The sequence below is a fragment of the Mustelus asterias genome, chromosome 19, assembly GCF_964213995.1.
Source record: "Mustelus asterias chromosome 19, sMusAst1.hap1.1, whole genome shotgun sequence".
NCBI classification, from domain to species: domain Eukaryota; kingdom Metazoa; phylum Chordata; class Chondrichthyes; order Carcharhiniformes; family Triakidae; genus Mustelus; species Mustelus asterias.
In genome coordinates this window covers 2,546,059-2,570,718 of record NC_135819.1, presented here as the reverse complement: position 1 = coordinate 2,570,718, position 24,660 = coordinate 2,546,059, and the positions used below count along the sequence as shown (strand labels likewise).

At 50.8% G+C, this 24,660-nt stretch overlaps 1 protein-coding gene across 2 annotated transcripts in view; it reads left to right on the top strand.

Moving 5' to 3' along the window:
* Positions 1-12,508: 12,508 nt before the first annotated feature.
* The window catches only part of LOC144507684 (adhesion G protein-coupled receptor E3-like), a 78,393-nt gene continuing 66,241 nt past the window's right edge, over positions 12,509-24,660 (top strand). For both annotated transcript variants that reach the window (XM_078234876.1, XM_078234875.1), the window contains exon 1: positions 12,509-12,927. In XM_078234876.1, the coding sequence (XP_078091002.1) occupies positions 12,897-12,927 (31 nt within the window). In that variant the 5' untranslated portion in view covers positions 12,509-12,896. The remainder of the gene's footprint in view (positions 12,928-24,660) is intronic.

The following is a 24,660-nucleotide window of genomic DNA, read 5'->3' as shown; positions in this document are numbered from 1 at the left end:
CCGTCCTGTCGTTGGGTGGTGACCGGATTCATTGATACAGGATCCGGATTAGTGACTGGGCTTTTTGGGATGATAATAGGACTAGGAGCTGAGACTGAGTTTCCCCAGGTGGGGGCCGGGTTAGGTGGTGCCGTTGGTTCCACTCCCGGGAAGGGAGGTGGGGGGTCCCCAGTCGGCAGTGACGCTAGCTGTTGCATAATGGCAGGCATCCTCTTCTAAATCCCCCCACTCTACCCCTGGGTCACTATCCCCTGTTTCGGTTGAGTATGCACACATTACACCCCGTTTTATGGCTAGTTGTGCTTTTAAATCTTCAATCTCGCGCAGGCATTTGGAGTGGTCTGTTGCGTGGGCTGTATCTACTTTTCCTGCTTGGTGCAAAACTTCTACTGCAGCCTGTTGGTCGCTGCATTTACGTTTAACTTCCTCTACCCATTGGGCGCACTTAAATGTGAGGATGGTTAGGTACACTGCCATAAGTAGGATTCCTATTACGGCCAGTTGTGACAGAATGCGGACCCATGGGTGGATTTGGACATTTGAACCCTGTGGTGAACCATAGATGGTTACCACTATTGGTACTGAACCATAGATGGTTAGCATTATGGGTACTTGTACATATGTTACTGTTGTCACTGTTGGGGTTAGGGTTGGGGTGTTCTACCTGTTGGTATTGTTCTGTGGTACACTCCGGTTGGCTCCGCCTACCTGTAGGAGTATAAAGGTCACTGCACTGCTTGGTGACCCTTTAGTCTGGGATTGTATTGTTATATAGTGTGCTCCATTCTTGTTACTAATAAAAGCCTTTATTCCCCGGGTACGATCCAGCCTCCCGAGTGAATTAATCGCGCATCAATTTTATTAGTAACAATTTTGGTTGAAAAAAAAACCATGGAGCAAATGTTAAAACCCGATCGGCTTACCTTAGATCCGCGTGCCGCTGGAGCGTCGAACACTTTCGACCATTGGTTGAAGTGTTTCCAAGATTATGTCGACGCCTCAACAGCCATTCAAAATGACGCCGATAGATTGCGGGTCCTCCACGCAAGGGTAAGCGACACTGTGTATGCAACAATCCGCGATGCCCAAGACTACAAAGGGGCCACCGAACTACTTAAGAAACTGTACAACAACCCGCCAAACGAGATTCATGCTCGGCACCTACTAGCCACTCGACGGCGGCAGCCCGGCGAAACGACGGGACAGTACCTGCGCGAACTTCAGCAGCTAGCCAGAGCCTGCAATTGCAAGCCAGTGTCGGCGGCCCAGTATACTAACGATTTGATCCGAGATGCGTTCGTGGCGGGAATCGGCTCATCCTATATTCGCCTGCGGCTGCTAGAGCAAGGTAACTTAGACCTAGCTAAAACGGTGGAATTGGCTGTTGCGATGGAAACGGCCTCCAGAAGTCTTGAAACTTACCCCACCGACCACGTGGGGACATCGTGGCAAGTACAGCCACCGACTCAACTCTACCCAGCGGCTCGTAGGAACTGCGCGATCGTGCTTTCAACCTCGGACCTGACGGCGGCGGCAGCTCCAGGAGGCCCACGGTGCTATTTCTGTGGATTGGCGAAGCACCCTCGTCAGCGATGTTCGGACAGAACGGTATTTTGCTCCGCGTGTGGGAAGAAAGGGCACTATGCTAAAGTGTGCCGAGCGAAACCACCTTCGAAGCCGAGCAGTGCTGCATGTGACTCTCCAGGATCTGTCTCCTCGTCTCCGGCTTTGCCGAGGTCTTCAACCACGTGCGATTCACGAGCACCGCCATTCCTGAGGACGACGACGCAAGACACGTGCGACCTACGAGTGCCGCCACTTTCAACGCCATCGACCATGTGCGATCCATGGGCGCAGCCATTTTGGTCGACACCGACCGCAGACGACCAGCAGGGGTCCTCATCATCGACCATCTCAGCTGCCTGCAGTTGCACTCAAGATTCAACGGTGGCGTCAATCATCCTGGACCAGGCCAAGCCTCACAGACTCGACAAGTCCATGATGGGCATAGAGGTAAATGGACGCCTGATACATTGTCTGTTTGACAGCGGGAGCACCGAGAGTTTCATTCATCCGGATACCGTGAAACGGTGCGGTCTCCGAGTACAGACTGTCAGACAGACAATTTCTATGGCGTCGAGGTCCTGATCTGTTACCGTTCTTGGGAGCTGCGTGGTAAATCTAACGGTGCGGGGCACAGTTTATGAGAACTTCAGGCTCCTCGTGTTACCGCACCTTGGCGCTCCGGTACTCCTGGGGCTAGACTTTATGGTCCACCTGAGGAGTGTGACCCTGCAGTACGATGGGCCACTCCCTCCACTTTCAGTGGGAGAACAGCAGCCTCCAAATTGCCCAGCGCGCTCCACGTGCAGTCTCTCGACACTCAGAATCACCCCGCCATCTTTATTCGAGAATCTTGTGCCAGGCTGCAAGCCCATCGCAACTAAGAGCAGGCGTTACAGCGCTGAGGATCGGATCTTTATTCGATCTGAGGTTCAGCGGCTCCTCAGGGAAGGGATCATTCAACCTAGCACTAGCCCATGGAGAACACAAGTCATGGTGGTCAAGACTGGAGACAAGCCCCAGATGGTCATAGACTATAGTCAGACCATTAATAGGTACACGCAGCTGGACGCGTACCCTCTCCCGCGCATATCTGACATGGTCAACCAGATTGCGCAGTATCGGGTGTTCTCCACCATCGACTTGAAGTCAGCCTATCACCAGCTCCCCATTCGCCCAGAGGACCGAAAATACACGGCCTTTGAGGCGGATGGTCGTCTCTACCACTTCTTAAGGGTCCCCTTTGGCGTCACGAATGGGGTCTCGGTCTTCCAGCGTGCAATGGACCGAATGGTGGACCAAAACGGGCTATGGGCTACCTTCCCGTACCTGGACAACGTCACTATCTGCGGCCATGACCAGCAGGACCACGATGCCAACCTCCTAAAGTTTTTACGCACTGCGTCTCGCCTGAATCTGACCTATAACTGGGAGAAGTGTGTATTCAGCAAGCGCCGCCTAGCAATTCTCGGATACATGGTGGAAAACGGGGTCCTTGGCCCTGATCCAGACCGTATGCGTCCCCTCCTTGAACTTCCCCTACCCACTAGCATCAAAGCACTGAGAAGATGCTTAGGCTTCTTTTTGTATTACGCACAGTGGGTTCCCAATTATGCGGACAAAGCCCGTCCGCTCATAAAGTCTACCTCTTTTCCCCTGGCAGCAGAGGCTCGCTTAGCCTTTGAAGGGATAAAAGCTGACATCGCGAAAGCCACAATGCACGCTGTCGATGAGTCCATCCCCTTCCAGGTGGAGAGTGATGCATCTGATTTCGCCCTGGCCGCCACACTTAACCAGGCGGGCAGGCCCGTCGCCTTTTTCTCTCGCACCCTCCAAGGCCCTGAAATTCGGCACTTCGCTGTGGAAAAAGAGGCTCAGGCCATTTGGAGGCCATTTGGTATTGGCGCCATTACTTGGCGGGAAAACGATTCACCCTGCTCACGGACCAGCAGTCCGTGGCGTTCATGTTCAACAACACGTTAAGGGGTAAGATCAAAAATGATAAAATCTTGAGGTGGAGAATCGAACTCTCCACCTACAACTATGATATCATGTACCGTCCGGGGAAGCTCAATGAGCCCTCAGATGCTCTGTCGCGTGGAACATGTGCCAGTGTGCAGGAGGACCGGCTACAGCCCCTCCACAATGATCTCTGCCATCCGGGGATCACTTGGCTCTTCCATTTTGTAAAGGCCCGGAATCTACCCTACTCCGTAGAGGATGTCAGGTCGATACCTCAAAGCTGCCAGGTATGTGCTGAATGCAAGCCGCACTTCTACCGACCTGACAGGGCACACCTCATTAAGGCCACTCGCCCTTTTGAAAGACTGAGTGTTGATTTCAAGGGCCCCCTTCCTTCGACAGATCGGAATGTGTACTTCCTCAACGTGATTGACGAGTACTCCCGATTCCCTTTTGCCATTCCCTGTTCAGACATGACCGCTGCCACGGTTATCAAAGCCCTGCGGGATCTTTTCACCCTGTTTGGTTACCCCAGTTATATCCACAGTGATAGGGGTTCGTCGTTTATGAGTGACGACTTGAGGCAATACCTGCTCACAAAAGGGATTGCCTCAAGTAGGACTACGTGTTACAACCCCAGGGGTAACGGACAGGTCGAGAGAGAAAACGCTACAGTCTGGAAGGCTGTCTTACTGGCGTTGAGGTCTAAGGGTCTTCCAGTCTCCCATTGGCAAGAGGTACTTTCTGATGCGCTCCATTCAATCCGGTCCCTCCTGTGTACGGCAACCAACGCTACCCCACATGAGCAGATGTTTACCTTCCCTAGGAAGTCTGCCTCTGGGACCTCACTGCCGTCTTGGTTGACATACTCAGGACCTGTCCTCCTGCGGCGGCATGTAAGGACCCGCAAGTCCGACCCATTGGTTGAACAGGTCCATCTCCTCCACGCCAACCCTCAATATGCCTATGTAGCATATCCTGACGGGCGAGAGGACACAGTCTCTATTCGGGATCTGGCGCCTGCAGGGGACCTGGAAACCCCCGTCGCTCCCCCACCCCTGGTTAGGGACCCCTTGCCCTTTATCTCCCCTCCTGACACGGCGCGGGCAGTATCGGGACCACCACTTAATCCTCTTACTCCCATGTACAGCTTGCCTGAGTCCAGGAGATTGTCGCCACCTCGGGGCGTTCCTGAGTCCAGGAGATTGTCGCCACCTCGTGGTCCACCCGTCCGTGAGGAACTGGAGGAGTCACTGGACACCGCCTTGGAGAGAGGGTCATCACGGTCACCAGAACCGGCGCTACCGCCAGTGTTGAGGAGGTCGCAGAGACGGTGCGGACCTCCGATACGACTGCACTTGTGAATATGTGGACAGTTCGTACTGTTTCTTTTGCCCCACCGGCCTTTGTTTTAAAGGAGGGGTGAATGTGGTGAACCATAGATGGTTACCACTATGGGTACTGAACCATAGATGTCAGCACTAGGGGTACTTGTACATATGTTACTGTTGTCACTGTTGGGGTTAGGGTTGGGGTGTTCTACCTGTTGGTATTGTTCTGTGGTACACTCCGGTTGGCTCCGCCTACCTGTAGGAGTATAAAGGTCACTGCACTGCTTGGTGACCCTTTAGTCTGGGATTGTATTGTTATATAGTATGCTCCATTCTTGTTACTAATAAAAGCCTTTATTTCCCGGGTACGATCCAGCCTCCCGAGTGATTTAATCGCGCATCAAACCCCAATCCCAGAGGTCCTCCTATTCAGCATGACTGGCCATAATTATTTCCTTTTAGGATTCGTCACTTGAGTGTAGGTAAGGGAGCGGGGTAGGGGTCCGGTTTTCACTAAATTCCCTCCCGTAGATTTTACCCAAATTCCCTGTTCTAGTTCTAACGACACAGTTTGTCCACCTTGTGTTACAGACACCGGGTTTATGGTCCAATTTACTGGTTGAATCTGTATTAGTCCTTCACTCACTTAAGACTGGCCGTCACGTGGGGCATCTGCCCTCTTAATTCAGGCTCAGACGGAGTGTTGGAGAATACCGGGTTGAAGGTTCGACTTCGGAGCAACGTATCACTTCTTATCGAAGTCCCATCTGGAGTCCCATTGTTGTACCCTGTCAGTTCTCAGATACTTTCAACCAGTTTACTTACTCCAAGGTTTTACCCCGGTGTCCTTATTTGCAAGATGGACAAAGGACAAACACAGGTAAAGGTTCAACAAGTTTAATAATTAACCCCACATAAAACTTCAACAAGTTTAATAATTAACCCCACATAAAACAAGAGGATACCCCAGCAGATTCAAGTATACTACCCATAAAGATGGCTTGGTTGAACTGCAGGCCCGATTCTCTGAGTCCCTCTGGTCCGTCGTCACGAAGGTGAGTCTCGATGGCAGCTTCTTCCTTCCTTCCTTCTCTGGTCAGTCTTCCGAATGGTCACGGCCGTCTCCTTCGTTGAGTCTTCGCTCCTGTGTGTCTCGAAGTGTCTCCCTTTATCCCCCAGCCTGCTTGCCTTTCCAGAAACTTCTCTGGCTTCCGGCCAATGAGATCCCAGGAGGGGGTTCCAATACCCAGTGGGTTTCTTGATGTCTGCCTGACAGGACACCAGGGTCCACCCCCCAGGTGTCCATCTCCATGTTGTTGAACTTGTTATCAGGTAAGGTTTCTTCAGGAACTCTAGGTGACAGAAAGTCTGGCCCGATCTGGGCTTCTAACAATAGACCGATGCATTTCAATGAGGTGCCATGATCTCCTGCTAAGTCTCAGTAGAGTGCAAACGACCTTTGATGGGTGGTTGATGCGTCAGGCGCAGACACACCTGTGTATTTGTACAATTGGCCTGCCTGAGGTTTGACTGTGTTTGATTTCAATGTGCCCAATTCTCTAATTTATGATATCCAATTTTATCAGCCTTAAAACTAGGCCCTGTTTATATCACCACAACAGGGTTAGATACAGAGTAAAGCTCCCTCTACACTGTCCCCCATCAAACACTCCCAGGACAGGTACAGCATGGGGTTAGATACAGAGTAAAGCTCCCTCTACACTGTCCCCATCAAACACTCCCAGGACAGGTACAGCACGGGGTTAGATACAGAGTAAAGCTCCCTCTACACTGTCCCCATCAAACACTCCCAGGACAGGTACAGCACGGGGTTAGATACAGAGTAAAGCTCCCTCTACACTGTCCCCATCAAACACTCCCAGGACAGGTACAGCACGGGGTGAGATACAGAGTAAAGCTCCCTCTACACTGTTCCATCAAACACTCCCAGGACAGGTACAGCACGGGGTTAGATACAGAGTAAAGCTCCCTCTACACTGTCCCCCATCAGACACTCCCAGGACAGGTACAGCACGGGGTTAGATACAGAGTAAAGCTCCCTCTACACTGTCCCCATCAAACACTCCCAGGACAGGTACAGCACGGGGTTAGATACAGAGTAAAGCTCCCTCTACACTGTCCCCCATCAAACACTCCCAGGACAGGTACAGCACGGGGTTAGGTACAGAGTAAAGCTCCCTCTACACTGTCCCCCATCAGACACTCCCAGGACAGGTACAGCACGGGGTTAGATACAGAGTAAAGCTCCCTCTACACTGTCCCCATCAAACACTCCCAGGACAGGTACAACACGGGGTTAGATACAGAGTGAAGCTCCCTCTACACTGTCCCCATCAAACACTCCCAGGACAGGTACAGCACGGGGTTAGATACAGAGTAAAGCTCCCTCTACACTGTTCCATCAAACACTCCCAGGACAGGTACAACACGGGGTGAGATACAGAATAAAGCTCCCTCTACACTGTCCCCCATCAAACACTCCCAGGACAGGAACAGCACAGGGTTAGATACAGAGTAAAGCTCCCTCTACACTGTCCCCATCAAACACTCCCAGGACAGGTACAGCATGGGGTTAGATACAGAGTAAAGCTCCCTCTATACCGTCCCCATCAAACACTCTCAGGACAGGTACAGCACAGGGTTAGATACAGAGTAAAGCTCCCTCTACACTGTCCCCATCAAACACTCCCAGGACAGGTACAGCAAGGGGTTAGATACAGAGTAAAGCTCCCTCTACACTGTTCCATCAAACACTCCCAGGACAGGTACAACACGGGGTTAGATACACAGTAAAGCTCCCTCTACACTGTCCCCATCAAACACTCCCAGGACAGGTACAACACGGGGTTAGATACACAGTAAAGCTCCCTCTACACTGTCCCCATCAAACACTGATGTGGAGATGCCGGTGTTGGACTGGGGTGAACACAGTAAGGGTTTTAACAAAACCAGGTTAAAGTCCAACAGGTTTATTTGGTAGCAAATACCATGAGCATTCGGAGCACTGCTCCTTTGTCAGATGGAGTGGAAATCTGCTCTCAAACAGGACACAGAGACACAACATCAAGTTACAGAATACTGATTAGAATGCGAATCTCTACAGCCAACCAGGTCTTAAAGATACAGACAATGTGAGTGGAGGGAGCATTAAGTACAGGTTAAAGAGATGTGTATTGTCTCCAGACAGGACAGCCAGTGAGATTCTGCAAGTCCAGGGGGCAAGTTGTGGGGGTTACTGATAGTGTGACATAAACCCAAGATCCCGGTTTAGGCCGTCCTCATGTGTGCGGAACTTGGCTATCAGTCTCTGCTCAGCGACTCTGCGCTGTCGTGTGTCGTGAAGGCCGCATCAAACACTCCCAGGACAGGTACAGCACGGGGTTAGATACAGAGTAAAGCTCCCTCTACACTGTCCCCATCAAACACTCCCAGGACAGGTACAGCACGGGGTTAGATACGGAGTAAAGCTCCCTCTACACTGTCCCCATCAAACACTCCCAGGACAGGTACAGCATGGTTAGATACAGAGTAAAGTCCCCTCTACACTGTCCCCATCAAACACTCCCAGGACAGGTACAGCACGGGGTTAGATACAGAGTAAAGTCCCCTCTACACTGTCCCCATCAAACACTCCCAGGACAGGTACAGCACGGGGTTAGATACAGAGTAAAGTCCCCTCTACACTGTCCCCATCAAACACTCCCAGGACAGGTACAGCACGGGGTTAGATACAGAGTAAAGTCCCCTCTACATTGTCCCCATCAAACACTCCCAGGACAGGTACAGCACGGGGTTAGATACAGAGTAAAGCTCCCTCTACACTGTCCCCCATCAAACACTGCCAGGACAGGTACAGCACGGGGTTCAATACAGAGTAAAGCTCCCTCTACACTGTCCCCCATCAAACACTCCCAGGACAGGTACAGCACGGGGTTAGATACAGAGTAAAGCTCCCTCTACACTGTCCCCATCAAACACTCCCAGGACAGGTACAGCACGGGGTTCAATACAGAGTAAAGCTCCCTCTACCCTGTCCCCCATCAAACACTCCCAGGACAGGTACAGCACGGGGTTAGATACAGAGTAAAGCTCCCTCTACACTGTCCCCATCAAACACTCCCAGGACAGGTACAGCACGGGGTTAGATACAGAGTAAAGTCCCCTCTACACTGTCCCCATCAAACACTCCCAGGACAGGTACAGCATGGTTAGATACAGAGTAAAGTCCCCTCTACACTGTCCCCATCAAACACTCCCAGGACAGGTACAGCACGGGGTTAGATACAGAGTAAAGTCCCCTCTACACTGTCCCCATCAAACACTTCCAGGACAGGTACAGCACGGGGTTAGATACAGAGTAAAGTCCCCTCTACACTGTCCCCATCAAACACTCCCAGGACAGGTACAGCACGGGGTTAGATACAGAGTAAAGTCCCCTCTACACTGTCCCCATCAAACACTCCCAGGACAGGTACAGCACGGGGTTAGATACAGAGTAAAGCTCCCTCTACACTGTCCCCCATCAAACACTGCCAGGACAGGTACAGCACGGGGTTCAATACAGAGTAAAGCTCCCTCTACACTGTCCCCCATCAAACACTCCCAGGACAGGTACAGCACGGGGTTAGATACAGAGTAAAGCTCCCTCTACACTGTCCCCATCAAACACTCCCAGGACAGGTACAGCACGGGGTTCAATACAGAGTAAAGCTCCCTCTACACTGTCCCCCATCAAACACTCCCAGGACAGGTACAGCATGGGGTTAGATACAGAGTAAAGCTCCCTCTACACTGTCCCCATCAAACACTCCCAGGACAGGTACAGCATGGGGTTAGATACAGAGTAAAGCTCCCTCTACACTGTCCCCATCAAACACTCCCAGGACAGGTGCAGCACGGGGTGAGAAACAGAGTAAAGCTCCCTCTACACCATCCCCATCAAACACTCCCAGGACAGGTACAGCACAGGGTTAGATACAGAGTAAAGCTCCCTCTACACTGTCCCCCATCAAACACTCCCAGGACAGGTACAGCATGGGGTTAGATACAGAGTAAAGCTCCCTCTACACTGTCCCCATCAAACACTCCCAGGACAGGTACAGCATGGGGTTAGATACAGAGTAAAGCTCCCTCTACACTGTCCCCCATCAAACACTCCCAGGACAGGTACAGCACAGGGTTAGATACAGAGTAAAGCTCCCTCTACACTGTCCCCCATCAAACACTCCCAGGACAGGAACAGCACAGGGTTAGATACAGAGTAAAGCTCCCTCTACACTGTCCCCCATCAAACACTCCCAGGACAGGTACAGCATGGGGTTAGATACAGAGTAAAGCTCCCTCTACACTGTCCCCATCAAACACTCCCAGGACAGGTGCAGCACGGGGTGAGAAACAGAGTAAAGCTCCCTCTACACCATCCCCATCAAACACTCCCAGGACAGGTAGAGCACGAGGTTAGATACAGAGTAAAGCTCCCTCTACACCGTCCCCATCAAACACTCCCAGGACAGGTACAGCACGGGGTTAGATACAGAGTAAAGCTCCCTCTACACTGTCCCCATCAAACACTCCCAGGACAGGTACAGCACGGGGTTAGATACAGAGTAAAGCTCCCTCTACACTGTCCCCATCAAACACTCCCAGGACAGGTACAGCACGGAGTTAGATACAGAGTAAAGCTCCCTCTACACTGTCCCCATCAAACACTCCCAGGACAGGTACAGCACGGGGTTAGATACAGAGTAAAGCTCCCTCTACACTGTCCCCATCAAACACTCCCAGGACAGGTACAGCACGGGGTTAGATACAGAGTAAAGCTCCCTCGACACTGTCCCCATCAAACACTCCCAGGACAGGCACAGCACGGGGTTAGATACAGAGTAAAGCTCCCTCTACACTGTCCCCATCAAACACTCCCAGGACAGGTACAGCACGGGGTTAGATACAGAGTAAAGCTCCCTCTACACTGTCCCCATCAAACACTCCCAGGACAGGTACAGCACGGGGTTAGATACAGAGTAAAGCTCCCTCTACACTGTCCCCCATCAAACACTCCCAGGACAGGCACAGCACGGGGTTAGATACAGAGTAAAGCTCCCTCTACACTGTCCCCATCAAACACTCCCAGGACAGGTACAGCACGGGGTTAGATACAGAGTAAAGCTCCCTCTACACTGTCCCCATCAAACACTCCCAGGACAGGTACAGCACGGGGTTAGATACAGAGTACAGCTCCCTCTACACTGCCCCCCATCAAACACTCCCAGGACAGGTACAGCACGGGGTTAGATACAGAGTAAAGCTCCCTCTACACTGTCCCCCATCAAACACTCCCAGGACAGGCACAGCACGGGGTTAGATACAGAGTAAAGCTCCCTCTACACTGTCCCCATCAAACACTCCCAGGACAGGTACAGCACGGGGTTAGATACAGAGTAAAGCTCCCTCTACACTGCCCCCCATCAAACACTCCCAGGACAGGTACAGCACGGGGTTAGATACAGAGTAAAGCTCCCTCTACACCATCCCCATCAAACACTCCCAGGACAGGTACAGCACGGGGTTAGATACAGAGTAAAGCTCCCTCTACACTGCCCCCCATCAAACACTCCCAGGACAGGTACAGCACGGGGTTAGATACAGAGTAAAGCTCCCTCTACACTGTCCCCCATCAAACACTCCCAGGACAGGTACAGCACGGGGTTAGATACAGAGTAAAGCTCCCTCTACACTGTCCCCATCAAACACTCCCAGGACAGGTACAGCACTGGGTTAGATACAGAGTAAAGCTCCCTCTACACCATCCCCATCAAACACTCCCAGGACAGGTACAGCACGGGGTTAGATACAGAGTAAAGCTCCCTCTACACTGTCCCCATCAAACACTCCCAGGACAGGTACAGCACGGGGTTAGATACAGAGTAAAGCTCCCTCTACACTGTCCCCATCAAACACTCCCAGGACAGGTACAGCACTGGGTTAGATACAGAGTAAAGCTCCCTCTACACCATCCCCATCAAACACTCCCAGGACAGGTACAGCACGGGGTTAGATACAGAGTAAAGCTCCCTCTACACTGTCCCCATCAAACACTCCCAGGACAGGTACAGCACGGGGTTAGATACAGAGTAAAGCTCCCTCTACACTGTCCCCATCAAACACTCCCAGGACAGGTACAGCACGGGGTTAGATACAGAGTAAAGCTCCCTCTACACTGTCCCCATCAAACACTCCCAGGACAGGTACAGCACTGGGTTAGATACAGAGTAAAGCTCCCTCTACACTGTCCCCATCAAACACTCCCAGGACAGGTACAGCACGGGGTTAGATACAGAGTAAAGCTCCCTCTACACTGTCCCCATCAAACACTCCCAGGACAGGTACAGCACGGGGTTAGATACAGAGTAAAGCTCCCTCTACACCATCCCCATCAAACACTCCCAGGACAGGTACAGCACGGGGTTAGATACAGAGTAAAGCTCCCTCTACACTGTCCCCCATCAAACACTCCCAGGACAGGTACAGCACGGGGTTAGATACAGAGTAAAGCTCCCTCTACACTGTATTGAAATTTTAATTGTCGGGGAAACATAACAACTTGCAAAACTACGTTTTCTTCCTCTTTCTGAGGAATAGCGTCGATTCAGCGCATTTATTTCGTCCAATCACATGCAAAGCCTTGGGGTGTCTGCCAAGATTCCTAATACTGGCCTGGAAGAACCCAGTGTAATGGGTTCTAATACCAGGGCAGTGATCTTGCTCCGAAACTACCCTGAACTCTGCCACCAGGGTTGTACTGAAGACACTTGTTGGAGTATCGACACTGCAACGACTATGAGATAAGTTGTTTGTATTTGCTCTAAACCCACAGGAAACCAGTTAATTTCCTCTTCCTACTGATTAAATCAATGTAAATGAAAAAAGATACCGAGAGTGTTTTAAGAACCCAGTTTGGCGCACTGAGAGACAGCAATCCGGAGGACTGGGTGCGCTCAACAGATAACCTTCCCGACCATCATGAGAGTCAGCTGCTATCTACTGTTTCTGGGTAAAATGTATCTCTTGAGTATTTTTCTCCCCACCATTGCCTGCTTGCCCCCCCTCTCCCCGCCTCCCGTCCTCGCTTGCCCCCGTCCCACGTCTCCTCCGCTCTGCCCAAACTCTTCTCCAGTCCCCAGGAGAGGAGGCCACGGCTGGTGCTAATCACCAGGGACCCTAGCCCTCGAGGGTGTTGAGTTTCGGCTCCCCCTCCCCTCACCCTTCAATGTGCGTGCGGTCAAAGGACCAGGTTCTGTCGTGTTGTGATCGTTATTGGAGCAAAGGTGGTAGTCCATCTGCACACTTTCTTTACACAGTAAGAAGTTTAACAACACCAGGTTAAAGTCCAACAGGTTTATTTGGTAGCAAAAGCCACACAAGCTTTCGGAGCTCCAAGCCCCTTCTTCAGGTGAGTGGGAATTCTGTTCACAAACGGCATATAAAGACACAAACTCAATTTACATGAATAATGGTTGGAATGCGAATACTTACAACTAATCAAGTCTTTAAGAAACAAAACAATGTGAGTGGAGAGAGCATCAAGACAGGCTAAAAAGATGTGTATTGTCTCCAGACAAGACAGCCAGTGAAACTCTGTGGGGGTTACAGATAGTGTGACATGAACCCAATATCCCGGTTGAGGCCGTCCTCGTGTGTGCGGAACTTGGCTATCAGTTTCTGCTCAGCGACTCTGCGCTGTCGTGTGTCGCGAAGGCCGCCTTGGAGAACCCTTACCCGAATATCAGAGGCCGAATGCCCGGGACCGCTGAAGTGCTCCCCAACAGCTGTTCTCTTCCTGTTGGGGAGCACTTCAGCGGTCACGGGCATTCGGCCTCTGATATTCGGGTAAGCGTTCTCCAAGGCGGCCTTCGCGACACACGACAGCGCAGAGTCGCTGAGCAGAAACTGATAGCCAAGTTCTGCACACACGAGGACGGCCTCAACCGGGATATTGGGTTCATGTCACACTATTTGTAACTCCCACAGTTGCGTGGACCTGCAGAGTTTCACTGGCTGTGTTGTCTGGAGACAATACACATCTTTTTAGCCTGTCTTGATGCTCTCTCCACTCACATTGTTTTGTTTCTTAAAGACTTGATTAGTTGTAAGTATTCGCATTCCAACCATTATTCATGTAAATTGAGTTTGTGTCTTTATATGCCGTTTGTGAACAGAATTCCCACTCACCTGAAGAAGGGGCTTGGAGCTCCGAAAGCTTGTGTGGCTTTTGCTACCAAATAAACCTGTTGGACTTTAACCTGGTGTTGTTAAACTTCTTACTGTGTTTACCCCAGTCCAACGCCGGCATCTCCACATCATGACTTTCTTTACAGCCAGGGTACAGTCTGGATGTTTAAAGGTTATAAATTTATTTATCAGTGTCACAAGTAAGGCTGACATTAACACTGCAATGAAGTTACTGTGAAATTCCCCTAGTTGCCACACTCCGGCGCCTGTTTGGGTAAATGCACCCTAACCAGCACGTCTTTCAGACTGTGAGAGGAAACCAGAGTACCCGGAGGAAACCCACGCAGACACGGGGAGAATGTGCAGACCCCGCACAGACAGTGACTCAAGCCGGGAATCGAACCCTAGCGCTGTGAGGCAGCTGTGCTAACCCACTGTGCCACCGTGCCGCCCACCAATGGCAGTGGACTGGTCCACGCGGACACATGCCCGCTGAGGGACTGCAGCCCTCAAGATGGCGGAGTGAGCTGGGAGGACCGGGGGGTCGATATCAAAGCCAGAGCACCGGCTGGGTTAGACATTGTGAAGAGGACGCCTGTATAACCTCAGCCCCCCGACCTCTCACCCCCACTCCGCTCTGACAGGAGATATTCAAATCGCCACAGTCGGAGAGAGTGCCTGCAGTCTGTGACCGGCTGGAGCAGAATTCCACCTGTTCACCCACAATTAGAACAGATACAGAAGTCAGTGAATCGCGGCATTGCAGCCTCACAGTGATGAAGGAGGAGGAGGCAGAGTGAGGATGGATGGAAACACAGAGACCTTTAGGCTTTTTCACTGAAGCCGCAAAGAGAAGAGTGAGTGACAGTGTGTGAGAGTGACAGTGTGTGTGAGTGACAGTGTGTGAGAGTGACAGTGTGTGTGAGTGACAGTGTGTGTGAGTGACAGTGTGAGTGACAGTGTGTGAGAGTGACAGTGTGTGAGAGTGACAGTGTGTGAGAGTGACAGTGTGTGTGAGTGACAGTGTGTGAGAGTGACAGTGTGTGAGAGTGACAGTGTGTGAGAGTGACAGTGTGTGTGAGTGACAGTGTGTGAGAGTGACAGTGTGTGTGAGTGACAGTGTGTGAGAGTGACAGTGTGTGTGAGTGACAGTGTGTGAGAGTGACAGTGTGTGTGAGTGACAGTGTGTGTGAGTGACAGTGTGAGTGACAGTGTGTGAGAGTGACAGTGTGTGAGAGTGACAGTGTGTGTGAGTGACAGTGTGTGAGTGACAGTGTGTGTGAGTGACAGTGTGTGAGAGTGACAGTGTGTGAGAGTGACAGTGTGTGTGAGTGACAGCGTGTGAGAGTGACAGTGTGTGTGAGTGACAGTGTGTGAGAGTGACAGTGTGTGAGTGACAGTGTGTGAGAGTGACAGTGTGTGAGAGTGACAGTGTGTGTGAGTGACAGTGTGTGTGAGTGACAGTGTGTGAGAGTGACAGTGTGTGTGAGTGACAGTGTGTGAGAGTGACAGTGTGTGAGAGTGACAGTGTGTGTGAGTGACAGTGTGTGTGAGTGACAGTGTGTGTGAGTGACAGTGTGTGAGAGTGACAGTGTGTGTGAGTGACAGTGTGAGTGACAGTGTGTGAGAGTGACAGTGTGTGAGAGTGACAGTGTGTGTGAGTGACAGTGTGTGAGTGACAGTGTGTGTGAGTGACAGTGTGTGAGAGTGACAGTGTGTGAGAGTGACAGTGTGTGTGAGTGACAGTGTGTGAGAGTGACAGTGTGTGTGAGTGACAGTGTGTGAGAGTGACAGTGTGTGAGAGTGACAGTGTGTGTGAGTGACAGTGTGTGAGAGTGACAGTGTGTGTGAGTGACAGTGTGTGAGAGTGACAGTGTGTGAGAGTGACAGTGTGTGTGAGTGACAGTGTGTGAGAGTGACAGTGTGTCAGAATGACAGTGTGTGTGAGTGACAGTGTGTGTGAGTGACAGTGTGTGAGAGTGACAGTGTGTGTGAGTGACAGTGTGTGAGAGTGACAGTGTGTGAGAGTGACAGTGTGTGAGAGTGACAGTGTGTGTGAGTGACAGTGTGTGAGAGTGACAGTGTGTGAGTGACAGTGTGTGTGAGTGACAGTGTGTGTGAGTGACAGTGTGTGAGAGTGACAGTGTGTGAGTGACAGTGTGTGTGAGTGACAGTGTGTGAGAGTGACAGTGTGTGTGAGTGACAGTGTGTGTGAGTGACAGTGTGTGAGAGTGAAGTGTGCGAGATTGACAGTGTGTGTGAGTGACAGTGTGTGTGACAGTGTGTGTGAGTGACAGTGTGTGACAGTGTGTGAGAGTGACAGTGTGCGAGATTGACAGTGTGTGTGAGAGTGACAGTGTATGTGAGAGTGACAGTGTGTGAGAGTGACAGTGGGTGACAGTGTGTGTGAGGCTGTGTGTCAGAGTGACAGTGTGTGAGAGTGACAGTGTGTGAGAGTGACAGTGTGTGTGAGTGACAGTGTGTGAGAGTGACAGTGTGTGCGTGACAGTGTGTGTGAGTGACAGTGTGTGTGAGTGACAGTGTGTGAGAGTGACAGTGTGTGAGAGTGACAGTGTGTGTGTGTGACAGTGTGTGTGTGTGACAGTGTGTGTGAGTGACAGTGTGTGAGAGTGACAGTGTGTGTGTGTGAGTGACAGTGTGTTTGAGTGACAGTGTGTGAGAGTGACAGTGTGTGTGAGTGACAGTGTGTGAGAGTGACAGTTTGTGAGAGTGACAGTGTGTGTGTGTGTGTGACAGTGTGTCTGAGCGACAGTGTGTGAGAGTGACAGTGTGTGTGTGTGAGTGACAGTGTGTGTGAGCGACAGTGTGTGAGAGTGACAGTGTGTGAGAGTGATAGTGTGTGACTGACAGTGTGTGTGAGTGACAGTGTGTGAGAGTGATAGTGTGTGACTGACAGTGTGTGTGAGTGACAGTGTGTGTGAGTGACAGTGTGGAACAGTGTGTGAGTGACAGTGTGTGTGAGTGACAGTGTGTGTGAGTGACAGTGTGTGAGAGTGACAGTGTGTGTGAGTGACAGTGTGTGAGAGTGACAGTGTGTGTGAGTGACAGTGTGTGAGAGTGACAGTGTGTGAGAGTGACAGTGTGTGAGAGTGACAGTGTGTGAGTGACAGTTTGTGAGAGTGACAGTGTGTGAGAGTGACAGTGTGTGAGAGTGACAGTGTGTGAGAGTGACAGTGTGTGAGAGTGACAGTGTGTGAGAGCTATAGTGTGTGAGTGACAGTGTGTGAGAGTGACAGTGTGTGAGAGTGACAGTGTGTGAGAGTGACAGTGTGTGAGAGCTATAGTGTGTGAGTGACAGCGTGTGTGAGTGACAGTGTGTGAGTGACAGTGTGTGAGAGTTTTAGTGTGTGAGTGACAGTGTGTGTGAGTGACAGTGTGTGTGAGTGACAGTGTGTGAGAGTTATAGTGTGTGAGTGACAGTGTGTGAGAGTGACAGTGTGTGTGAGTGACAGTGTGTGAGTGACAGTGTGTGTGAGTGACAGTGTGTGACAGTGTGTGAGTGACAGTGTGTGTGAGTGACAGTGGGTGAGAGTGACAATTGGTGAGAGTGACAGTGAGTGACAGTGACAGTGTGTGAGAGTGACAGTGTGTGTGTGTGACAGTGTGTGAGTGACAGTGTGTGTGAGTGACAGTGTGTGAGTGACAGTGTGTGTGAGTGACAGTGTGTGTGAGTGATAGTATATGAGAGTGACAGTGTGTGTGAGTGACAGTGGGTGAGAGTGACAGTGTGTGAGTGACAGTGTGTGTGAGTGACAGTGTGTGAGTGACAGTGTGTGTGAGTGACGGTGTGTGTGAGTGATAGTATATGAGAGTGACAGTGTGTGTGGGTGACAGTGTGTGAGTGACAGTGTGTGAGAGTGACAGTGTGTGAGAGTGACAGTGTGTGAGAGTGACAGTGGGTGACAGTGTGTGTGAGAGGCAGTGTGTCAGAGTGACAGTGTGTGAGAGTGAGAGTGGGTGACAGTGACAGTCTGTGAGAGTGACAGTGTGAGAGTGACAGTGTGTGAGAGTGACAGTGTGTGTGAGTGACAGTGTGTGAGAGTGACAGTGTGTGAGAGTGACAGTGTTTCTGAGTGACAGTGTGTGTGAGTGACAGTGTGTGTGAGTGACAGTGTGTGTGAGTGACAGTGTGTGAGAGTGACAGTGTTTCTGAGTGACAGTGTGTGTGAGTGACAGTGTGTGTGAGTGACAGTGTGTGTGAGTGACAGTGTGTGTGAGTGACAGTGTTTCTGAGTGACAGTGTGTGTGAGTGACAGTGTGTGTGAGTGACTGTGTGTGAGTGACAGTGTGTGTGAGTGACAGTGTGTGTGAGTGACAGTGTGTGAGAGTGACAGTGTTTCTGAGTGGCAGTGTGTGTGAGTGACAGTGTGTGTGAGTGACTGTGTGTGAGTGACAGTGTGTGTGAATGACAGTGTGTGAGAGTGACAGTGTTTCTGAGTGACAGTGTGTGTGAGTGACAGTGTGTGTGAGTGACAGTGTGTGTGAGAGTGACAGTGTGTGTGAGTGACAGTGTGTGAGAGTGACAGTGTGTGTGAGTGACAGTGTGTGTGAGAGTGACAGTGCGTGAGAGTGACAGTGTGTGTGAGTGACAGTGTGTGAGAGTGACAGTGCGTGAGTGACAGTGTGTGTGAGTGACAGTGGGTGAGAGTGACAATTGGTGAGAGTGACAGTGAGTGGCAGTGACAGTGTGTGAGAGTGACAGTGTGTGTGTGTGACAGTGTGTGAGTGACAGTGTGTGTGAGTGACAGTGTGTGAGTGACAGTGTGTGTGAGTGACAGTGTGTGTGAGTGATAGTATATGAGAGTGACAGTGTGTGTGAGTGACAGTGGGTGAGAGTGACAGTGTGTGAGTGACAGTGTGTGAGAGTGACAGTGTGTGAGTGACAGTGTGTGAGAGTGACAGTGTGTGTGAGTGACAGTGTGTGTGAGTGACAGTGTGAGTGACAGTGTGTGAGAGTGACAGTGTGTGAGAGTGACAGTGTGTGAGAGTGACAGTGTGTGTGAGTGACAGTGTGTGAGAGTGACAGTGTGTGTGAGTGACAGTGTGTGAGAGTGACAGTGTGTGTGAGTGACAGTGTGTGAGAGTGACAGTGTGTGTGAGTGACAGTGTGTGTGAGTGACAGTGTGAGTGACAGTGTGTGAGAGTGACAGTGTGTGAGAGTGACAGTGTGTGTGAGTGACAGTGTGTGAGTGACAGTGTGTGTGAGTGACAGTGTGTGAGAGTGACAGTGTGTGAGAGTGACAGTGTGTGTGAGTGACAGCGTGTGAGAGTGACAGTGTGTGTGAGTGACAGTGTGTGAGAGTGACAGTGTGTGAGTGACAGTGTGTGAGAGTGACAGTGTGTGAGAGTGACAGTGTGTGTGAGTGACAGTGTGTGTGAGTGACAGTGTGTGAGAGTGACAGTGTGTGTGAGTGACAGTGTGTGAGAGTGACAGTGTGTGAGAGTGACAGTGTGTGTGAGTGACAGTGTGTGTGAGTGACAGTGTGTGTGAGTGACAGTGTGTGAGAGTGACAGTGTGTGTGAGTGACAGTGTGAGTGACAGTGTGTGAGAGTGACAGTGTGTGAGAGTGACAGTGTGTGTGAGTGACAGTGTGTGAGTGACAGTGTGTGTGAGTGACAGTGTGTGAGAGTGACAGTGTGTGAGAGTGACAGTGTGTGTGAGTGACAGTGTGTGAGAGTGACAGTGTGTGTGAGTGACAGTGTGTGAGAGTGACAGTGTGTGAGAGTGACAGTGTGTGTGAGTGACAGTGTGTGAGAGTGACAGTGTGTGTGAGTGACAGTGTGTGAGAGTGACAGTGTGTGAGAGTGACAGTGTGTGTGAGTGACAGTGTGTGAGAGTGACAGTGTGTCAGAATGACAGTGTGTGTGAGTGACAGTGTGTGTGAGTGACAGTGTGTGAGAGTGACAGTGTGTGTGAGTGACAGTGTGTGAGAGTGACAGTGTGTGAGAGTGACAGTGTGTGAGAGTGACAGTGTGTGTGAGTGACAGTGTGTGAGAGTGACAGTGTGTGAGTGACAGTGTGTGTGAGTGACCGTGTGTGTGAGTGACAGTGTGTGAGAGTGACAGTGTGTGAGTGACAGTGTGTGTGAGTGACAGTGTGTGAGAGTGACAGTGTGTGTGAGTGACAGTGTGTGTGAGTGACAGTGTGTGAGAGTGAAGTGTGCGAGATTGACAGTGTGTGTGAGTGACAGTGTGTGTGACAGTGTGTGTGAGTGACAGTGTGTGACAGTGTGTGAGAGTGACAGTGTGCGAGATTGACAGTGTGTGTGAGAGTGACAGTGTATGTGAGAGTGACAGTGTGTGAGAGTGACAGTGGGTGACAGTGTGTGTGAGGCTGTGTGTCAGAGTGACAGTGTGTGAGAGTGACAGTGTGTGAGAGTGACAGTGTGTGTGAGTGACAGTGTGTGAGAGTGACAGTGTGTGCGTGACAGTGTGTGTGAGTGACAGTGTGTGTGAGTGACAGTGTGTGAGAGTGACAGTGTGTGAGAGTGACAGTGTGTGTGTGTGACAGTGTGTGTGTGTGACAGTGTGTGTGAGTGACAGTGTGTGAGAGTGACAGTGTGTGTGTGTGAGTGACAGTGTGTTTGAGTGACAGTGTGTGAGAGTGACAGTGTGTGTGAGTGACAGTGTGTGAGAGTGACAGTTTGTGAGAGTGACAGTGTGTGTGTGTGTGTGACAGTGTGTCTGAGCGACAGTGTGTGAGAGTGACAGTGTGTGTGTGTGAGTGACAGTGTGTGTGAGCGACAGTGTGTGAGAGTGACAGTGTGTGAGAGTGATAGTGTGTGACTGACAGTGTGTGTGAGTGACAGTGTGTGAGAGTGATAGTGTGTGACTGACAGTGTGTGTGAGTGACAGTGTGTGTGAGTGACAGTGTGGAACAGTGTGTGAGTGACAGTGTGTGTGAGTGACAGTGTGTGTGAGTGACAGTGTGTGAGAGTGACAGTGTGTGTGAGTGACAGTGTGTGAGAGTGACAGTGTGTGTGAGTGACAGTGTGTGAGAGTGACAGTGTGTGAGAGTGACAGTGTGTGAGAGTGACAGTGTGTGAGTGACAGTTTGTGAGAGTGACAGTGTGTGAGAGTGACAGTGTGTGAGAGTGACAGTGTGTGAGAGTGACAGTGTGTGAGAGCTATAGTGTGTGAGTGACAGTGTGTGAGAGTGACAGTGTGTGAGAGTGACAGTGTGTGAGAGTGACAGTGTGTGAGAGCTATAGTGTGTGAGTGACAGCGTGTGTGAGTGACAGTGTGTGAGTGACAGTGTGTGAGAGTTTTAGTGTGTGAGTGACAGTGTGTGTGAGTGACAGTGTGTGTGAGTGACAGTGTGTGAGAGTTATAGTGTGTGAGTGACAGTGTGTGAGAGTGACAGTGTGTGTGAGTGACAGTGTGTGAGTGACAGTGTGTGTGAGTGACAGTGTGTGACAGTGTGTGAGTGACAGTGTGTGTGAGTGACAGTGGGTGAGAGTGACAATTGGTGAGAGTGACAGTGAGTGACAGTGACAGTGTGTGAGAGTGACAGTGTGTGTGTGTGACAGTGTGTGAGTGACAGTGTGTGTGAGTGACAGTGTGTGAGTGACAGTGTGTGTGAGTGACAGTGTGTGTGAGTGATAGTATATGAGAGTGACAGTGTGTGTGAGTGACAGTGGGTGAGAGTGACAGTGTGTGAGTGACAGTGTGTGTGAGTGACAGTGTGTGAGTGACAGTGTGTGTGAGTGACGGTGTGTGTGAGTGATAGTATATGAGAGTGACAGTGTGTGTGGGTGACAGTGTGTGAGTGACAGTGTGTGAGAGTGACAGTGTGTGAGAGTGACAGTGTGTGAGAGTGACAGTGGGTGACAGTGTGTGTGAGAGGCAGTGTGTCAGAGTGACAGTGTGTGAGAGTGAGAGTGGGTGACAGTGACAGTCTGTGAGAGTGACAGTGTGAGAGTGACAGTGTGTGAGAGTGACAGTGTGTGTGAGTGACAGTGTGTGAGAGTGACAGTGTGTGAGAGTGACAGTGTTTCTGAGTGACAGTGTGTGTGAGTGACAGTGTGTGTGAGTGACAGTGTGTGTGAGTGACAGTGTGTGAGAGTGACAGTGTTTCTGAGTGACAGTGTGTGTGAGTGACAGTGTGTGTGAGTGACAGTGTGTGTGAGTGACAGTGTTTCTGAGTGACAGTGTGTGTGAGTGACAGTGTGTGTGAGTGACTGTGTGTGAGTGACAGTGTGTGTGAGTGACAGTGTGTGTGAGTGACAGTGTGTGAGAGTGACAGTGTTTCTGAGTGGCAGTGTGTGTGAGTGACAGTGTGTGTGAGTGACTGTGTGTGAGTGACAGTGTGTGTGAATGACAGTGTGTGAGAGTGACAGTGTTTCTGAGTGACAGTGTGTGTGAGTGACAGTGTGTGTGAGTGACAGTGTGTGTGAGAGTGACAGTGTGTGTGAGTGACAGTGTGTGAGAGTGACAGTGTGTGTGAGTGACAGTGTGTGTGAGAGTGACAGTGCGTGAGAGTGACAGTGTGTGTGAGTGACAGTGTGTGAGAGTGACAGTGCGTGAGTGACAGTGTGTGTGAGTGACAGTGGGTGAGAGTGACAATTGGTGAGAGTGACAGTGAGTGGCAGTGACAGTGTGTGAGAGTGACAGTGTGTGTGTGTGACAGTGTGTGAGTGACAGTGTGTGTGAGTGACAGTGTGTGAGTGACAGTGTGTGTGAGTGACAGTGTGTGTGAGTGATAGTATATGAGAGTGACAGTGTGTGTGAGTGACAGTGGGTGAGAGTGACAGTGTGTGAGTGACAGTGTGTGTGAGTGACAGTGTGTGAGTGACAGTGTGTGTGAGTGACGGTGTGTGTGAGTGATAGTATATGAGAGTGACAGTGTGTGTGGGTGACAGTGTGTGAGTGACAGTGTGTGAGAGTGACAGTGTGTGAGAGTGACAGTGTGTGAGAGTGACAGTGGGTGACAGTGTGTGTGAGAGGCAGTGTGTCAGAGTGACAGTGTGTGAGAGTGAGAGTGGGTGACAGTGACAGTCTGTGAGAGTGACAGTGTGAGAGTGACAGTGTGTGAGAGTGACAGTGTGTGTGAGTGACAGTGTGTGAGAGTGACAGTGTTTCTGAGTGACAGTGTGTGTGAGTAACAGTGTGTGTGAGTGACAGTGTGTGTGAGTGACAGTGTTTCTGAGTGACAGTGTGTGTGAGTGACAGTGTGTGTGAGTGACTGTGTGTGAGTGACAGTGTGTGTGAGTGACAGTGTGTGAGAGTGACAGTGTTTCTGAGTGGCAGTGTGTGTGAGTGACAGTGTGTGTGAGTGACTGTGTGTGAGTGACAGTGTGTGTGAATGACAGTGTGTGAGAGTGACAGTGTTTCTGAGTGACAGTGTGTGTGAGTGACAGTGTGTGTGAGTGACAGTGTGTGTGAGAGTGACAGTGTGTGTGAGTGACAGTGTGTGAGAGTGACAGTGTGTGTGAGTGACAGTGTGTGTGAGAGTGACAGTGTGTGTGAGTGACAGTGTGTGAGAGTGACAGTGTGTGAGAGTGACAGTGTTTCTGAGTGACAGTGTGCGTGAGTGACAGTGTGTGTGAGTGACAGTGTGTGAGAGTGACAGTGTGTGAGAGTGACAGTGTGTGAGAGTGACAATGTGTGAGTGACAGTGTGTGTGAGTGACAGTGTGTGTGCGAGTGAGAGTGGGTGACAGTGTGTGTGAGTGGCAGTGTGTGAGAGTGACAGTGTGTGAGTGACAGTGTGTGTGAGTGACAGTGTGTGAGAGTGACAGTGTGTGAGAGTGACAGTGTGTGTGAGTGACAGTGTGTGAGAGTGACAGTGTGTTAGTGACAGTGTGTGAGAGTGACAGTGTGTGAGAGTGACAGTGTGTGAGTGACAGTGTGTGTGAGTGACAGTATGTGAGAGTGACAGTGTGTGAGAGTGACAGTGTGTGTGAGTGACAGTGTGTGAGAGTGACAGTGTGTTAGTGACAGTGTGTGTGAGTGACAGTGTGTGTGAGTGACAGTGTGTGAGAGTGACAGTGTGTGAGAGTGACAGTGTGTGAGAGTGACAGTGTGTGAGAGTGACAGTGTGTGTGAGTGACAGTGTGTGTGAGTGACAGTGTGTGAGTGACAGTGTGTGTGAGTGACAGTGTGTGGGTGACAGTGTGTGAGTGACAGTGTGTGTGAGTGACAGTGTGTTAGTGACAGTGTGTGAGAGTGACAGTGTGTGTGGGTGAATGTGCATGTGAGTGACAGTGTGTGAGTGTGACAGTGTGTCAGAGTGGCAGTGTGTGACAGTGACAGTGTGTCAGAGTGACAGTGTGTGGGTGACAGTGTGTGAGTGACAGTGTGTGAGAGCGACAGTGTTTCTGAGTGACAGTGTGTGAGAGTGACAGTGTGTGTGAGTGACAGTGCGTGTGAGTGACAGTGTGTGAGAGTGACAGTGTTTCTGAGTGAAGGTGTGTGAGAGTGACAGTGTGTGAGAGTGACAGTGTGTGTGAGTGACAGTGTGTGTGAGTGACAGTGTGTGTGAGTGACAGTGTGTGAGAGTGACAGTGTTTCTGAGTGACAGTGTGTGTGAGTGA